The sequence below is a fragment of the Microcebus murinus genome, chromosome 4 (assembly GCF_040939455.1).
Source record: "Microcebus murinus isolate Inina chromosome 4, M.murinus_Inina_mat1.0, whole genome shotgun sequence".
NCBI lineage: Eukaryota > Metazoa > Chordata > Mammalia > Primates > Cheirogaleidae > Microcebus > Microcebus murinus.
The window spans coordinates 30,258,429-30,274,573 of record NC_134107.1 but is presented as its reverse complement, the minus strand read 5'-3'; the positions used below and the strand labels follow the sequence as shown (position 1 = coordinate 30,274,573).

General features: G+C 38.1%; 1 protein-coding gene across 5 annotated transcripts in view; it reads left to right on the top strand.

Annotated features, from left to right (window-relative positions):
* The window catches only part of TRIM44 (tripartite motif containing 44), a 120,377-nt gene that overhangs the window by 52,701 nt on the left and 51,531 nt on the right, over nt 1-16,145 (top strand). For 4 of the 5 annotated variants that reach the window (XM_076002029.1, XM_012738760.2, XM_076002030.1 and 1 more), the window contains exons 3-4: nt 1,960-2,199; nt 11,259-11,278. In XM_076002029.1, the coding sequence (XP_075858144.1) occupies nt 1,960-2,199; nt 11,259-11,278 (260 nt within the window). The remainder of the gene's footprint in view (nt 1-1,959; nt 2,200-11,258; nt 11,279-16,145) is intronic. The other variant, XM_012738761.2, reaches the window with a different exon arrangement.

Sequence of the window (16,145 nt, the reverse complement as noted above, 5' to 3'; positions counted from 1 at the left end):
AAACAATGGGAAATAGAGAATTTTAAAACCAATGATTTATTCACATACTGTATTCTAGTCCACCCCTTTCCTGCCTATGATATCAGCATCCTTACTTTTGAACCACATGTGTATGTGATGTCTAGTAAAATAAGCTGTGAGTCAGTGTTTTTTGCAATCTTCATTTTTAGTCACTTGTAGCCATTAAGAGAGTTTCTCAGACATTTAGAAAAGTTCATCCCTTAATGAAAACTTTGTAGGTTTGGTGTCTGAGAGAAGGTCCTAGTCATTTAAGACCTAATTTTATTTCAAGGATACAGATCCATCAATAAATGATCCCCATAAAACATAATAATCCTAAAATATACACACTAAAAATAAAAAAGAATTACATAAATAATAATAAATTATAGCTCTCAACCTGATACAGAATTTGCAGGGACATTAATAACATTTAACACTCTCCCTCCCTTTTTCTCCAGCACCAGGGAGAGCACCTGCAGAAAGTATATGAATTCCTGAGGGCTTCTGTCACTTAGTCACTGTGTGAGTGGATATGTATCATACGTGCCTTATTTCGCATTGATGTTCTTGTGGCAGAGTTACAAAAGTTGCTTAAGGTATCAGTTTTTAAAAGGCTAATTAAAAATGGCCTCATCTCCTTCCCCCCTCCTTTAGTCTTTCTCTTCCTCTATATCTGAGGTTTTCCCAGTTTGACTTCCCTTCTGATAGACTAACAGTGAGTGAACAGAGCACCAATCTGTGAACAAGGAGATTGGAGTCTTTGCCTCTCCTACAAGTTCGCCCCTGTGTTCGTTTCCTTATCTGTGAAAGGAAGGAGTTCACTTAGATGACAACTACTTTCTATTCCAGGTCTAAAATCCTCTATTGGCCTTTCTCATTTTGTCTACTCTTCTTGCTCCCTATCTCAGATACTCATAATATGCATAGTTGTATTAAAAATACTCATAAAATAAATATAGTTGTGAGGAAACATCAATAAATGCAGTTGCTGGCAAGATTTGGAGTTTAGAAGTTCTTATTTTGATAGCTACTCATTTTGTTTGCCTTTCTTATGCCCCAGCCAAATATAGCCAACAGTCATATTTTTAGTTCACAGTTACTATTGTGAAACAAGACAATGCTATATTTCTACCCATCAGGTAGTAAAAATTTAAAGGTTTGATATTATCCAATATTGTTGAGGCTGTAGGGAAGTGCTTACTTTCATACATTGTTGTAGGAAAGTAATTAGTACATCTTATTTGAAGGGCAGCTTGGCAATATTTTTAGAGTATACATAAATTGACTCAGTAGCTCCAAAGGTCTCTAAAGAAACTCATATGCAAATATTAAGAGGTATATCCAAGGATGTTCATTGCTGTGTTATTTATAATAGCAAAAATTTGGACATATCCTGTATTTCTATTTAGTGAGTGATGGTTAAATAGGAGATAAACACACACACATCTCTGTGTCATTTACAGATAGTAAAAATAATATAACCATATTTTAAGTAGAAAATCAAGACACAGAACCATATGTACACTATGATCCATTTATAGAAAAACTATATATTTTTTATATATATATATGAATATAAGTATATAGAAAAATGGCTGGGATGATACATACCAAACTGTTAACAGTAATTGGGAAGAAAAGAAGAATTTCATTTTTGACTATATATACTCATCTATTAACCTTTTTAAATAGTAATTATAATATTAGTGTAAAAATGAACAAAAGTGAAAAAGGAGGACATAAAATTACTTCCTGAAGAATAAAACAGGCAAAAAGATTAGCAGTAAATTCATCAAAGAATTTAGGGGAGCATTGTTTATAGGATCTTCCCAAAACTTCAGGGTCAGGTAAGAACCGTTGTTTGTATGTTGGCCAAGGCTGTGTAGTAGTAACTCTACCCTTTCATTTCTTTGTATGTCCAGCTTATTCTTATTTGTCTGTGTTCTAATTCTACAGGTAACTCGGGACCAGATGAAGGTGTTTATACAGCAGGAATTTAAGAAAGTTCAGAAAGTGATTGCTGATGAAGAGCAGAAGGCCCTTCATCTAGTGGACATCCAGGAAGCAATGGCCACAGCTCATGTGACTGAGATACTGGCAGACATCCAATCCCACATGGATAGGTTGATGACTCAGATGGCCCAAGCCAAGGAACAACTTGATACCTCTAATGAATCAGCTGAGCCAAAGGCAGAGGTAAACAAAAATACCCATAATTATTAGTAGTAGGAGAAAAAGTAGGAAACTGCCACATTTGCTAGCTCTGGAAATGCTCCCTTATGGTCCATGAACAGGAGTAAATTGAAAGCTTAGATAGCCTGTAAGTGTTTCCATTGGTGTATAAACCAGTATGGAAGTATTGGCCACTATGGCACCCAGTGTCTGGGCCTGGATATTTACCTATCGTGATTTAAAGGAGTATAGTCACTGGGGCAGATACTAATCAGAGTGAAGGAGGGAAGTTAGAAATCAGAGCCAGAGAAGAAGGCAGGTGACAGATCCCAAGTTGTGAAATGAGCCTATAAATAAAGTCATAATAGAGATGAGAACTGGACTGAATGAGAATAAATCAGGAAGTGGAGCATAAAGCAGGCCAAATGAAAGATTTTGGACTTATTCTGTGAATGGTAAAAGGGTGCCTCAGGAGCTAGTCATATAAATTGGGGCATAACTGCTAGATTAGTAGTGGCATGTGGCTGGGCATGGTGGCTCACACCTATAATCATAGCACTTTGGGAGGCCAAGGCAGGAGAATTACTTGAGGTTAGTTCAAAACCTGCCTGAGCAGGAGCAAGACCCCTATCTCTACGAAAAATAGAAAAATTAGCCAGGCATTGTGGTATATGCCTGTAGTCCCAGCTACTTGGAAGGGTGAAACAGGAGGATGGCTTGAGCCCAGGAGTTTGAGATTACAGTGAGCTATGATCATGCCACTGCACTCTAACCAGGGTGACAGAGTGAGACCCTGTCTCCAAAAAAAATGAGTGAGATGTGCAACGTTTGGGGGATGGTCACGCTTGAAGCTCTGACTCGAGGGGGGGGCATGGGCAATATATGTAACCTTAACATTTGTACCCCATAATATGCTGAAATTAAAAAAAAAGGCACACGGGGTAGGGCATTGTAAAAATTGAAAACACACACACAAAAAACCAAAATAAATAAATAAAAGATACAAGGTAAATGTTGAATCACTGTATAAATGTTAATTACTACTAGTCATTGTTATTTTGTAGCAGGAATAAAAGGATTTTAGGCAGTTTACCAAACAACATATTTAGGGATTTTGAATCTATTTCTAAAAAGTAATTTAAGGCAGCCATTAAAAAAAATAGAAAACTTATATTTCATCCACTAGGGAGAGGCTTCTGTTCATCAGATTCCATAGCATTATGTTGAAAATTTTGGTCAAGGCAATGCCAGATAGGTTTAGGGTAGGTCATTTCAGAAGAAAATCTAGACAGTCCTGTGGACTTCACAGGACTACTGCTAACTCAGTGAGTTTAGCCTTAACTGGCACTCTTGCCTTGGCTTAAGAGAGAATAAACTAGCCAACAGAAGAATAAACTAGCTAACAGAAAAGCCAAGGTAATCCAGGAGGCAGGTATTATCCAAATCATCCTGACAGGAAATGTCAGGCAGTTACCTGCTGTACCTATCCAGGGCTCTTGATTTTTTTTTTTTTTTTTTTTGAGACAGAGTCTCACTTTGTTGCCCAGGCTAGAGTGAGTGCCGTGGCGTCAGCCTAGCTCACAGCAACCTCAAACTCCTGGGCTCAAGCAATCCTCCTGCCTCAGCCTCCCAAGTAGCTGGGACTACAGGCATGCGCCACCATGCTAGGCTAATTTTTTTTTTCTATATATATTAGTTGGCCAATTAATTTCTTTCTATTTATAGTAGAGACGGGGTCTCACTCAGGCTGGTTTTGAACTCCTGACCTCGAGCAATCCGCCCGCCTCGGCTTCCCAGAGTGCTAGGATTATAGGCGTGAGCCACCGCCCCAGCAGGGCTCTAGATTAACTGCTGTGTGTTGAGCCTGGGGCCTTGTGAAGCATAGGTAACTCTCACATCTCTACCTTGGGAGCCGCATGAATTATTTTTCCAGTTGCATATAATTCATGCACAGAAAACAATACAAAATGACAAGTTTTTCATTAAATTAAGATGGGATATTTTGTTTTTGAAGTTTCTACTTTCATAATGAAACACTGTGGCCCCAAGGAAATTTTTTTTTCTAGTGTGTCAGTGTATTAATTTTCATCCATGTGTGAGAAGAATAGCTCCTGTTCTTTTCATTTTATCTTCCTCAGAATTAAGAAATTATGTGTGTAAATAAGTTTCCAGACAGCGAAGAGAGCATTTTATATTTGTCATTTCATTTAATCCTTATATTAGCATTCATTAACTCTGTTTTACAGATGAGATAATGAGATGCAGAGAACTGCAGAGACACTGAGCTACTGTCATTTAGTTAGCAGAAAACAGAGCCAGGATTTAGATTTAAGTCTGTCCTACTGCACGGCCTGTGCTCTTTCCCTGCTGTATGCTGTACACTAAGTGTCCTATTAGTATTTGTGGGAAAAATTAGGGGAATCGGTGTTCTAGACAATTTTGCATTACCTAAGACCTTTTATGATGTTGAGGTGATCACTTTGTGTCTTGTTTTGTTTTGTTTTTTGAGACAAGGTCTTGCTCTGTCTCCTGGGCTAGAGTATATATACGTGGCATCATCATAGCTCATTGCAACCTCAAACTCCTGGGCTCAAGCAATCTTCCTGCCTTCATCTTCTGAGTAGCTGGGGATATAGGTGTATGCCACCACACCTAGCTAATTTTTCCATATTTTGTGGAGATGGGGTTTTGCACTTGCTTATGCTCACTTTGTGTCTTAATAAACAAAAAGTTCAACCAGAATTAACTCAAAGGATTAATAGTATAACTCTTTCCCAAATTCCCCTCAAATTGTACTCCCACATTTATTCTATGTGTTGATTAGGTTGTTCTTTCAAAAATGAAGGTTTAATTTTGAGACTTAGCCCCTCCCCCTTTTATTTTTATTTCAAATAGTGAATTTAGTCCTTCCCCAACATTAATTGTTCTTTAAGCACCTCAGCTATACTATGCTTGTTAACTCTGATGGAATTACTCTTATAGGGATGCAAGAGCTGACAAGGCTTAAGAACCAGGCTGTGGACAGAATAAGCTGTTGAAAATAAGAAGTGATATTCAGCTGGCTAGAGCATTTTCAAAGAGCTGTTATTATCTAATAGCCTCTCGTTCCAGTTAATATGGCAGCTTAATGGTTAGAGCAAATATTCAGTACCTGTCTTTCACTCAACAGAGGAATTCTGTTCTTCCCTTTGCATGTTACGGAATTAAAAAAAAAATCACCTGCATTTTGAATTGAGCAAAACGATTTTCCCTCCTAACACTTTATTATAAAATTTTCCAACTATATAGCAAAGTTGAAAAGATTTTATAGATTATACCCATATATCTACCTATAGTCTATAGATTATAGATTCTACCATTAAGATTTGCCATACTTGGTTCATTGCAATTCTAGCCATCTTTCCAATCTTTCACTCATCAATCCATTTTATTTTTGATGCATTTAAAGCAAAGTGCAGTTTCTCATTGTGAATAAGATGCAGTTAAACACATTCCATTTTACTCCTTCCAGTAAGCACAGAAAAAATTCCTGGGCAAAAATAGTGAAGTAACCTACCGGAAGACTCCTGAAGGTGTAGAAAAGGTGGCAGACTGACTGGAGACCTTGGGATTTGAGGGAGTACAAAGCAGTGAATTCTCTGGGGTTTTCCTTGCTCCCTATATATCCTGGCCTGTGTGCTCTGCAAACTGGAAACACTAATGGACACAGACAAAAAGAAAATACCCAAGAAAAGCCGGTATTCTTTGGCAAAATACTGGGAAAAGGGTGGTGGTTCAGTCATAGAGAAACCTTTTGACCATACATACCAATTCGATGAATACCATGAAAAAAGTTACACCCCACTCCAATCCCAATTGGTACTGCAGCTGTGGAGCAAAACCTGTTTTATATCCTCTGCAGTAATGAGGTATCTTTCTTTCTCCATGGAGCCTATGGGTGAAATTCTGACTACCACTTTTGTCCCTGCTCTCAATAATAAGTGTTGCCCATCTCCCAAGCACCTCTTGATGGAACTCTTACTTCCACACTGCCCTGCAGTAACAGTAAGAAAGTAGTACCCCTACCCTCTGGAGATGGCAGATAGAGCCCTAACTCTTCCCTCTTATGACTGCATGAACTAACCATTGCCCCTCCCTAGCTGAGTTAGTGGGTAGAACTTTATCTTCTACTCCTGCCATGTAATAATGGGTTGGTATCCTTCCCCTTCCCCAGGTAGCTCTGTGGAGACTATAGAGTTGAGTCCTGTCTTCTGAATGGGTCAGAGCAGAATAGCACTGTAGAGGCTTTGTAAACCAAGTTAGCATTTGAACCATAGTATACAAAAGTGATCCAGACGTGTATTCTGAATGTAAACAGGATGCCTATCTGCTAAAATAGAAGATTTAAATAGGAACTAAATTTTTATAATATAACTCAATATGTTCAGGTTATAGTTCAGAATTACTCATTATACCAAGAACCAATAAAATATCAACTCTAAGGAGAAAAGACAATATATGCCAACACCAAGATGGCACAGATATTGGAATTATAAGACGTGGGTTTTAAACCTGCTGTCATAAAAATCTCTCACTGAGCAATTACAGACACGCTGGAAACAAACATAGAAAAGCTCAACAAAGAAATAGAAGATATAAAAAAGTACCAAATGAAAATTTTACAATTGAGAAATACAATAACTGTCATAAAAAATTCACTGGGGCTCAATGGTGAGTACAGTTTTACTTCTTCCTTTCCAATCTGTATGCCTTTTCTTTCTTTTTCTTGCCTTATTGCAATGGCTTGGACTTCCATGTGCAATGTGTAACATAAATGGTAAAAGTGGGCATCCTTGCCTTGTTCCTAATCTTAGAAGGAAAACATTCAGTATATTACTGTTAAGTATGATGTTTTTATTAGATGCCTTTTATCAGATTGAGGATGTGCCCTTCTATTCCTAATGTGCTGAGGGTTTTTATCATGAGTTGATGTTGAATTTGGGGAGATATTTCTTCTGCATCTACTGAAATGGTTATATGGGTTGTGTCCCTTATTCTATTGTAATAGTTAATTACATTGGTTAATTTTACAATATTAAACCAACCTAGGCATTTCTGAGATAAACTCCCACTTGGTCATAATGTATTATCTGGGTTCAATTTGCTAATATTTTGTTAAGGGGTTTTGTGTCTTTGTTTATGAGGGATATTGGTCTGTATTTTTATATTTTTCTGGTGTTTTTGTCAGGTTTTGGTATTAGGGTTATATTGGCTTCATAAAACAAACTTCAGAAATATTCCCTTCTGCTTTCTCTTTTTTGCTGAATTTAGTTACATCATTTTTTCAAACTCTTTGCCAAAGTAAAGTATTAAAAAGTATTTATACAGCATGGGCATTTTCATCTTTTGTCCAGTTTTGAAAGGAGAATACTGAATTGCAGTGAGATGATATTGGAAAATGTTGTTTCAGATGGGGAAACTATTAAAAATGATGCATGCATACCTTAAGCATATATTTTAAACTTGAAACATATATTTGTACATTTTTTTAAATTCTAAGGCAAGATCATTTCTTTAATAATATAAGGTTGCTAATTGGAATTGAATATCATGTTTCTGGCATAAATCACACTTATGTTCTACCATTTATAAGGTCCAATTTCAGTGTCTTTTTATAATGAGAGGGATACCATTCAAAGCAAGGTGAATGCAGAATGTTAGATTTTTATAATTTATATTTTCTAGTATTTTGTATGTATTTCACATATATTAAAATTGACAGCAATTTTTATATAATTCACTTTATTGAATACTTTGGATGCATTCACATTAGTTTTCATGAAAGCAACAACTCATGAAGGCAACACTTGTCTCTCTTGCACTTATTTTTTGTTATTTAATTAAATGTGTCATTATAATTACAAGTTCAACTGATATAGACTTGATTCCTGGTAAATGACTTTTCCACAGTGGAAGTAGAACTGAGAGGTTGCAGGAGAGTGTAGTTTGCCAACCAGGAGCATTCAGGATGTTTTAAGGAGGAATTTGGCAGCACTGCTTAAATCCAATAAGTCATTTAAAGAAGTTGGTATGTAAGAGACTCTGACTGCTAATATTCCCTAAAACCAGAATTCACTTGTTAATGGGAGTAGAAATTTATCTTAAATCGTATTTATATCTTCACTGCCTTCCTTTCTTTTCTTAATTATTTACTATGTGCCTTGTGCTGTGTTAGGTGCAGTGAATACAAAGGTGAACAAAACATAGTTTCTGTTCTCAAGGAATTGAATCCAAAGAGGGAGGGTGGCACTGTGTCGTATTGTCACTGTTAGTTTTCTTCTCTAAGCACAAGCCTAGAAGGGTAAACCTTACAGATATGGAGGACAGAGGAAGATTAACCCACTCAAGCTGTTAGAAAGTTTCCCAATGAGGCTTCATCTTAAAGGATGGTTAGGAATTAGCTAGGCTTTCAGAATAGGGGTGCGTATTTCAGGTAGCAGGGACAGCACAGGCACATCTTTTACTAGCAAGATTAGCAATCCTCTGAATGTCTGTGCTGACCTTTTCAGAATGGCCTTGTAATTTATATGTGTGTTTGTTCTTGCTTTGTGATAGTGACTATTGTTTCTGAAAAGATGTCTGAACATCTTGCAAAAACCTTGTGCCTCATCTTTTCTGTCCTTTCCCCATTCTCCCCTAGAAATGTTATTAACAAGTCAGGGAAAGTACAATAATGGGTGCCATTTGCTGAACACTTACAGTGTAATAGACACTTGCTTAGTTAGTGTTTTACACAAATTTTTCTCATTTTAATCCAGATAGTGACCCTTTGAGGTAAGAATTAGGATCTCCATGTGCACATGAAGAAATTGAACCTTGGAAAAGTTAAGTGCATTGCCAAAAGCTTCACTAATGGGATTAATGGACCAGAATTTGAGATCATGTTTTTATAACTCAGAAACCCCAAGTCTTAATCATTGCACCAAGGTGTGGAATTGTGAGGAGGACTTGCACTAAATCATGGGAGAAAGTTTAGGTATTTTTTCCCATAAGGTTCTCCTAGACAATTATGTTTAAAGATCCAAAATTAATTGAAAAATTGTATTGAGATTTAATTATATCACTGATAGTTATGTAACTCATATTAAATTTAAATTATATGGCTTTTTCCTTGCTATTTTATAGTTCCCATGAGAAATACCAGTTGATCAAAATGCAAAGAAAGCTTCCACTATTGTTACACCCTTCCCACACCACTTGCCCCACTTCCCTCTCATTAGACTAGGTATGATTAGTGTCCTTACCCCTATCACAGATGCTTAACAGTCTGCTAACAGTGCCCTTCTTATTCAACCTGCAGTGTATATTCTGTTTTAAATCACCTTTCTGGCTGTACCTGTCCTTTATAGGCTTATACCCTGGGAATCTCTCTTTACCTCAGTCCCACTCTACTTCACACTGCCCTCAGTCCTACCCCCACGCTTCCTGACCAAGATACACACATGGGTGTCCCCATTCTCTGCTTTCATAGAACTCAAATTTCCTTGAACAATATGTTTTTTAAAACTTCTGTGCCCTTGCTTTTGCTCTTTCAGCGCCCTTCCTACTTTTCTCTGTTGTTAGCCTGGGAAAATCTTACTTATCCCTCAAGTGGCAATATAAATGTCACCTTCTCTGTGAAACCATTTCCATCTTCTCCAGGAGAGGCAATGTTCATAACTTATCTTTTGACTCTCAAAACATTTTATGTCTTTGATAGAGTCCTTAACATATTAGTCATAGTTCATTTTCTTTCTGCCTGTTTTCCCTGCTCCTGATTGGGAGCTCCTAGATAGTTAGATCATCATGGGTTATTTATCTTTTATCCTTATTTAGCACCTTTAAGAAGCACCTATATAGCTTCTTAATGAATCATACTGAATTGCTACTGATATTGATAAATAACCTTTATTAAGTGCATCCTGTGTCATAGGCACTGTGCTTAATGGTTATAAGCATTATTTTATTTAATCTTCATACATATCCTATGATACAGAGATAATTATTACCCCATTTTGCAAATTAGGAAATTGAAGTTAAGAGAGGCAGAATAACTTAAGCAGGGTAATACAGCAGGAAGGTGATGGAGTTAAAATTTGAACCCAGAGTGTCTGCCTCCAAAGCTCATTCTGCTTTACACCAATAGGAACCATTCATTCATTCATTTGTTCATTTGTTTATTCTCTAGGGAGTACAACCAGAAGGTACAATCTCTTTTGAGACCATCCTTGGATGGCTAAGAAGGAGGTCATTAAAAGGAAGAGTGAGGTCCTTATGGAAAGGCTTGAGGGTCATTTGAATGATCTCATTTGCTCACCAAAGGAGGTTCAAAGGGATCTCTTTGATCACCACTGATAAAGTTAGGTTGAGAGAATGCAGTACCTGGAAAATAACATTAACACATTGTTTTTGCAATGAGTGGATAAGAAAAGGCATTGTTTTTATCTGTGATGTAGATCAACAAATTCCAGAACTACCCTCTTACAGGGGAGAAAAATCAAGGTCTAGATTAATTAAACAATTTGCCCCAGGGCAAATAGCTAGTAAGTAATAGAGCTTGGACTAGAATCCCAATTTCCTGAGTCCCAATTCAGTGCCCTTTCCACCATAGTGTGCTTTATGTTAGAATTGCTGTGCTTGTGTTTGCAGGAAAAATGCTAGACCAAGGCAGAAATGAGTATTTGAAGGAAACAGCTTGATGCTTTTGGAACTGGTCAGCTTTTGCCTAAGACCTGCTGCTATTTTAGGGCTCTCAGTTTGCTCAGAACTAAATACTGCCAGCCATACAAATGAAAAGGCAAGGCTATTATTTAGGCCTCCTAGGTCTATGCATTCACTTCTCTGCTTGCAAAGGCAAATTATCAGTTCATCTTCACTGGGCAGTTTGAACATCGGATTATGTTGGCCCTTGTCTTAGCCCTTAGATGTCCATTGGTTTGTCTCTGTTACAATAAATTCGCAATCTATACTTTCAGGTTGGGAGAGAAGAGAGAAAAAGAAAGTAATCTAAATCTGTCTGTATTAGTGATGATTTCTAATGCTGTTGCTTTTTGTTTGTCTTTCAGGGCGATGAGGAAGGACCCAGGTAAGATCATATTATTGCTGCTGGTCTAGTCTCAGAATTGAAGGAGAGTGATATGTGTGGCCTTTTAATGCTCCATGAAATAATGGACAGCCAAGGAATAACACAGAAAGGAATCTCTATCTTAAGCCTGGGCTTTGAAGATCTTATTTTGTAATAGTCCCATCTCCCTCCCCATCTATGTCATTTCCTGCCTGTAACCTTCAGATAAAGGTAGACTTTAAAGTATGTAATGACAGTAACTTTGCTATATTCTGTAGCACATTCAGAATACCTTGTTAAGAAAAGTAGGTACTACATTTGAATGGTAATTAGGCTATCTGGTGGACTGAGTAGATAAATTTTGCATTGTTCTTTCTTGATTGGAATTAGATTGCTTTTTTTTTCCAAGTGGGCTCTGGATCCAATATTCTTTATTTCTTACCTATAATATCTTTATGTCTAACCCAAGACACCTATATAATGAACCCTAGAGCATAGGTATAGACAACTTATTTAGGAAAAAAAATGTTTCTTTGTGCTTCTGTATCACCATAGTTGGATAAATTTTAAAAGTACATTTTATTATTGCCTCAGCCTTTCAGCGAACCTGGACTTTGGTTTACTTACCTTTCCTATCATTTTGCTCCAGCAGTGAGAATAAGAACTCCAGGAAACGCTGCAGCTGTGCTGTCACAGCTGAGGCACAGGGGTATTTGTATAAAGTAAAATGCGATGACTGGCCAGGTCCCATGTGTTGCAAAGGATCAAGGACTGTTAAGGCTGGGAAGTATCACACTGGCCATCCAGGCCACTTCTATTCAAACTTTATTTTTAGCAGAAGCACCTTTTTTCAAATGGACTTTTAAGTAGAACCTCAATGTGTAGAAAATAAATTTTCTTTAGTTAAAGTGGGGCCACATTCCTTTGGTGAACCTTTTCTCTTCATCATAGTAAAGACCCCGAGGGCTTCTACAGACACCTAGGGTTCCTCAGAATTCAGTTTGAAAATCACCAATCTAGTTCAAGGCTCTCATTAAAATAAAATAAATGAATTGGCTAAGGTCACCTTACTGGAGCCAGGATTTGGCCCTTTGGTTTTATTTACAAGCCAATACCTTCTTTCTCTCCAATCCTGAGCCTGTTTCTTAGTGCCAAATGTTATCCCAACATCTGCATCTCTTGGTGCATCCTCCCCTTGTAAATTGGTTCTCAACCTCTACTCTAGAACTGCAAGAATCTATCCAGCTCCTTGTCTACTGTGGCTAAAGCTACAGGTGCACCCTGCTTTAAACCTACATAATCTCACGGGACCCCTTCAAACTTCATCTTCCAATAATTCCAAGGCTCCTTTTTTGTTGTGGTTTATTTCCTTCCTTCCTTTCCTCCCTCTTCCTTCCTTTTATCCCACCTCCCTTCTTTCTGTCCACTTAAGATATTTGTGACTCTACCTTGTGTCTAGTACTGTGCTGTAGTGTATCATGTTGACTAAGGCAGACATGCTCCCTATCCTTGTAGATCCTAAGTCTAGTGGGAGAGGCGAGTATGTACCCAGGTACTTATACTATGGGAGAAGTGCTATGAAAAGGGAAGTTTAGATTGCTTTAGGAAGGGCTCCTAAGTGAGTCTTGGAGGATAAGGGGAGGTTTACTAGAAAAGGTTATATATAAACAGAGGTCTGAAAGATGAGAAGGTAGGCAAAGGAGGAATAGGGGTGGATTGTTCTAGGTAGAGGAAACGACTTGTGTAAAAGCTCCAGACAAGAGTGGAAGAAAGCCAGTAGAGCAGAGCCCAGATCATTTAGGACCTTCATAAGGCATTTGAGCTCTGTCCTGAAGGCAGTGGATAGAATTTTAAAGAGGAATTAACCTAGACAGGTTTGTATTTTAGAAATCTTTCCTGCCTACAAAATAGAAAATGAATTGGAGGTGAGTTAGAAGCCTGGGAGACTAGTTAGACTAAATCAATATATTCTCTAGTTAATGGCCAGGTTTTTACTATTTTGCACAGACCTTTGGTTTAAACACACTCTTTAAAGTATTTTGTTGACATTTGAGCTCTTCCACTCTCAAGATTAGCTCTAGCTTCTTAAAATTCAAGCCAGGCAGAGCACTAGACCTTCTATCCCAGAAAAAGAGTTCAAACAAAACCATGATAAAGAAAATACTGTAGGTGAGGCCTGGTGGATTACAGGATCACACCTGTAATCCTAGCACTCTGGGAGGCCAAGGCGGGCGGATTGCTCGAAGTCAGGAGTTCGAAACCAGCCTGAGCAAGAGCGAGACCCCATCTCTACTATAAATAGAAAGAAATTAATTGGCCAACTAATATAGAGAGAAAAAATTAGCCGGGCATGGTGGTGCATGCCTGTAGTCCCAGCTACTTGGGAGGCTAAGGCAGCAGGATTGCTTGAACCCAGGAGTTTGAGGTTGCTGTGAGCTAGGCTGACGCCACGGCACTCACTGTAGCCTGGGCAACAAAGCGAGACTCTGTCTCAAAAAAAAAAAAGAAAGAAAGAAAATACTGTAGCAGAGATAAATGTAGGCTCCACAGGATAGCAGTGGCATTTCTGTCTTGGGACATCCTGTTTGGGGTGAACATACTCATCTTGTCTTTTTAGCCACATGCCAGAGTCACATTGATTAGAAAAACATAAGGACCTTATGAAGAGATATAATTCCCTTCACAGATACTGTTCAGGGTAAGATATTGACTTTAGAATTTAATTGCAGATACCTTTGTGTCATTTTGACAAAATAGCGAAGAGACATAGAGGTTCTTTACTAGCAACCAGGATGTCAGGCTGTCTCCCTTGAGCCAGGTTGCCACGGATATCAGTGGGGAGTCTGTTGGACTGGGACTTGACAGAACTGTTTTTGGTACAATGAGCACTTGAGGAACATGTTCCAGTGTGGCAGAAAGATGGAAGAGGAGTCAAATTTTGTTTTCAACTTTTAAATTCATACTTGTTGGTTCCATTCAGTTTATTTGTATTGAACTACCATTTGGCTCAATTTATTCCAATTAACACTTCAGGGCAGATTGCTTTTGATCTAAAATTTTTCTCATTTATGATATACACCTTACCATTTCAATAAGCCAAACAATTTTGTTCCAAAGGCTTCTGTTTTGCTTACAGTATTAAATGAGGATTTGATGTGTAAGGTAGGCAGAAAGGAAGTGTGGGTCTCCTTACACAGGGGCTGGATGAGAAATGAATCTGGAGACACTGCTTTCCAGTTCTGCTTGGGTCATTTTGCCTGTGTCTTTTTTGGTAGCATTCTTTCAACATAGCCACTTCTCTATATCTACACAAAAGTCCAGGGAGAATTGGGTTCCAACCAGTCTCCACAGTGGAAGGACAAAGAATATTTTCTGTCCTATGGAAACATATTTCTCTATAATAGATCTTCCCCCCTTTCTACCAGCTGAAGTCTTCCCACTTTCTTTCCTCTTTTCTATTTTGATTTCCCAAGCAGTTAATATGAGGGGACCAAAAATTGTGCTTTCAGTCATGTCTGTTCCTTGTCCTGAATTTTATTGTGTAGTCATCCTGTTAATTAATCATAGCACCCATTTATTGAAGGTTTATTATGTCTGGTGTGCTTTTTATATATTCTCATTTAATCCTTATGCAAAGCTTATGATTATCCCACTTGTCAAATGAGGAAATTAATGCTCAGAGAGATTAACTTGCCTTAGATTACACAGCTAAGGCAAGAGTTGGGACTTGACTCTGTCTGGCTTCAGGGCTCAAGCACCAAATGCCCTTAACCTCCATTTAGACTATCTCCAAGAGGCCAGCACACTTTTCTCTGTGACCCTGTATGAAAGCCAAGAGGATTCACAAATTCCTCAGAAAGATCACTTAGGTCTTTTCCTTTAACCTGGGAGTTCTTATAATTGCTTTGACATTGAATTGCTGTGGTACCTGTTTTCTGCAAGCTGCTTCCCCTCTCCTTTACTTCTGTCATTATAAAGGGATATTTCTTCATTTTATTCTCACAAAATATTCTCTGAGGGTTAGCAGCAAAATGGGTGCTCCTGAGGAACAGCCAGCCAAGCTTTCCTTTGACCCCACAGAATAGCTGTCTATTGCTTCTCCATCTGGTAGCTCAGTCCTCAAATCCATGATACACAGTCATGAAGCTGTCAAGGATTCTCAGAGCGTGTGGAAGAACAAAAATCCTAACATATAGAGCACGGGCATTAACTTCTATGGAGTCATCTTTTAAGAGGGTGTCTTTGAAGCTCACAGTGATTTTTTTTCCAAGCAAAAAAGCAATTTACACTTTTGGCAGCAATTTTCTGTCTTCTCTGTGCTATTATGAGAGATCTTGTGTTCGCTCCCTCACAGATTGGCTCCTTTTCTACTCCTGCTGGAGCCTGCTGAGAAGTAATATGTATTTGAGGAGAGGGGGTGGCAGTAGGATCTGTTGGCGTGAAAGCTATTGTGTAGTGGGAGGAAGTCAGAGAGAGAAAGACTCTTAAACTCTTGTGTTCAGAGGAGAAGGAGCAAGATCAGGATTAAATTTTGATTTGCTATTGAGGTTTTCGGTGATTTTTTTTTTAAACTAAGAAGAATATAGCTTTTTAATAGTAACAGCCATACTTGGAACTTCTGTAGAATTTTTCATCTTCAAAGCTGGCTGTTATTCAGGCAAAAAGCTCCTGCTGAGTTCAGTGTGAATCTGACCCATGCTGATTCTGTGATTAAACAGGAAGCATGTTTTGAAGGAGTAGGAGCTGAAAAAGAGTCAGCAGACCTAGCTTCTATTCTTGATTCCGCCTATGACTGACTGTGTGACTTTGGGCAAGTCATTTAACCTCCTGGTACTCTGTTTTTATTTCTATGTAAATATTAGCCTCATCACTACCCACCCCTACCTCT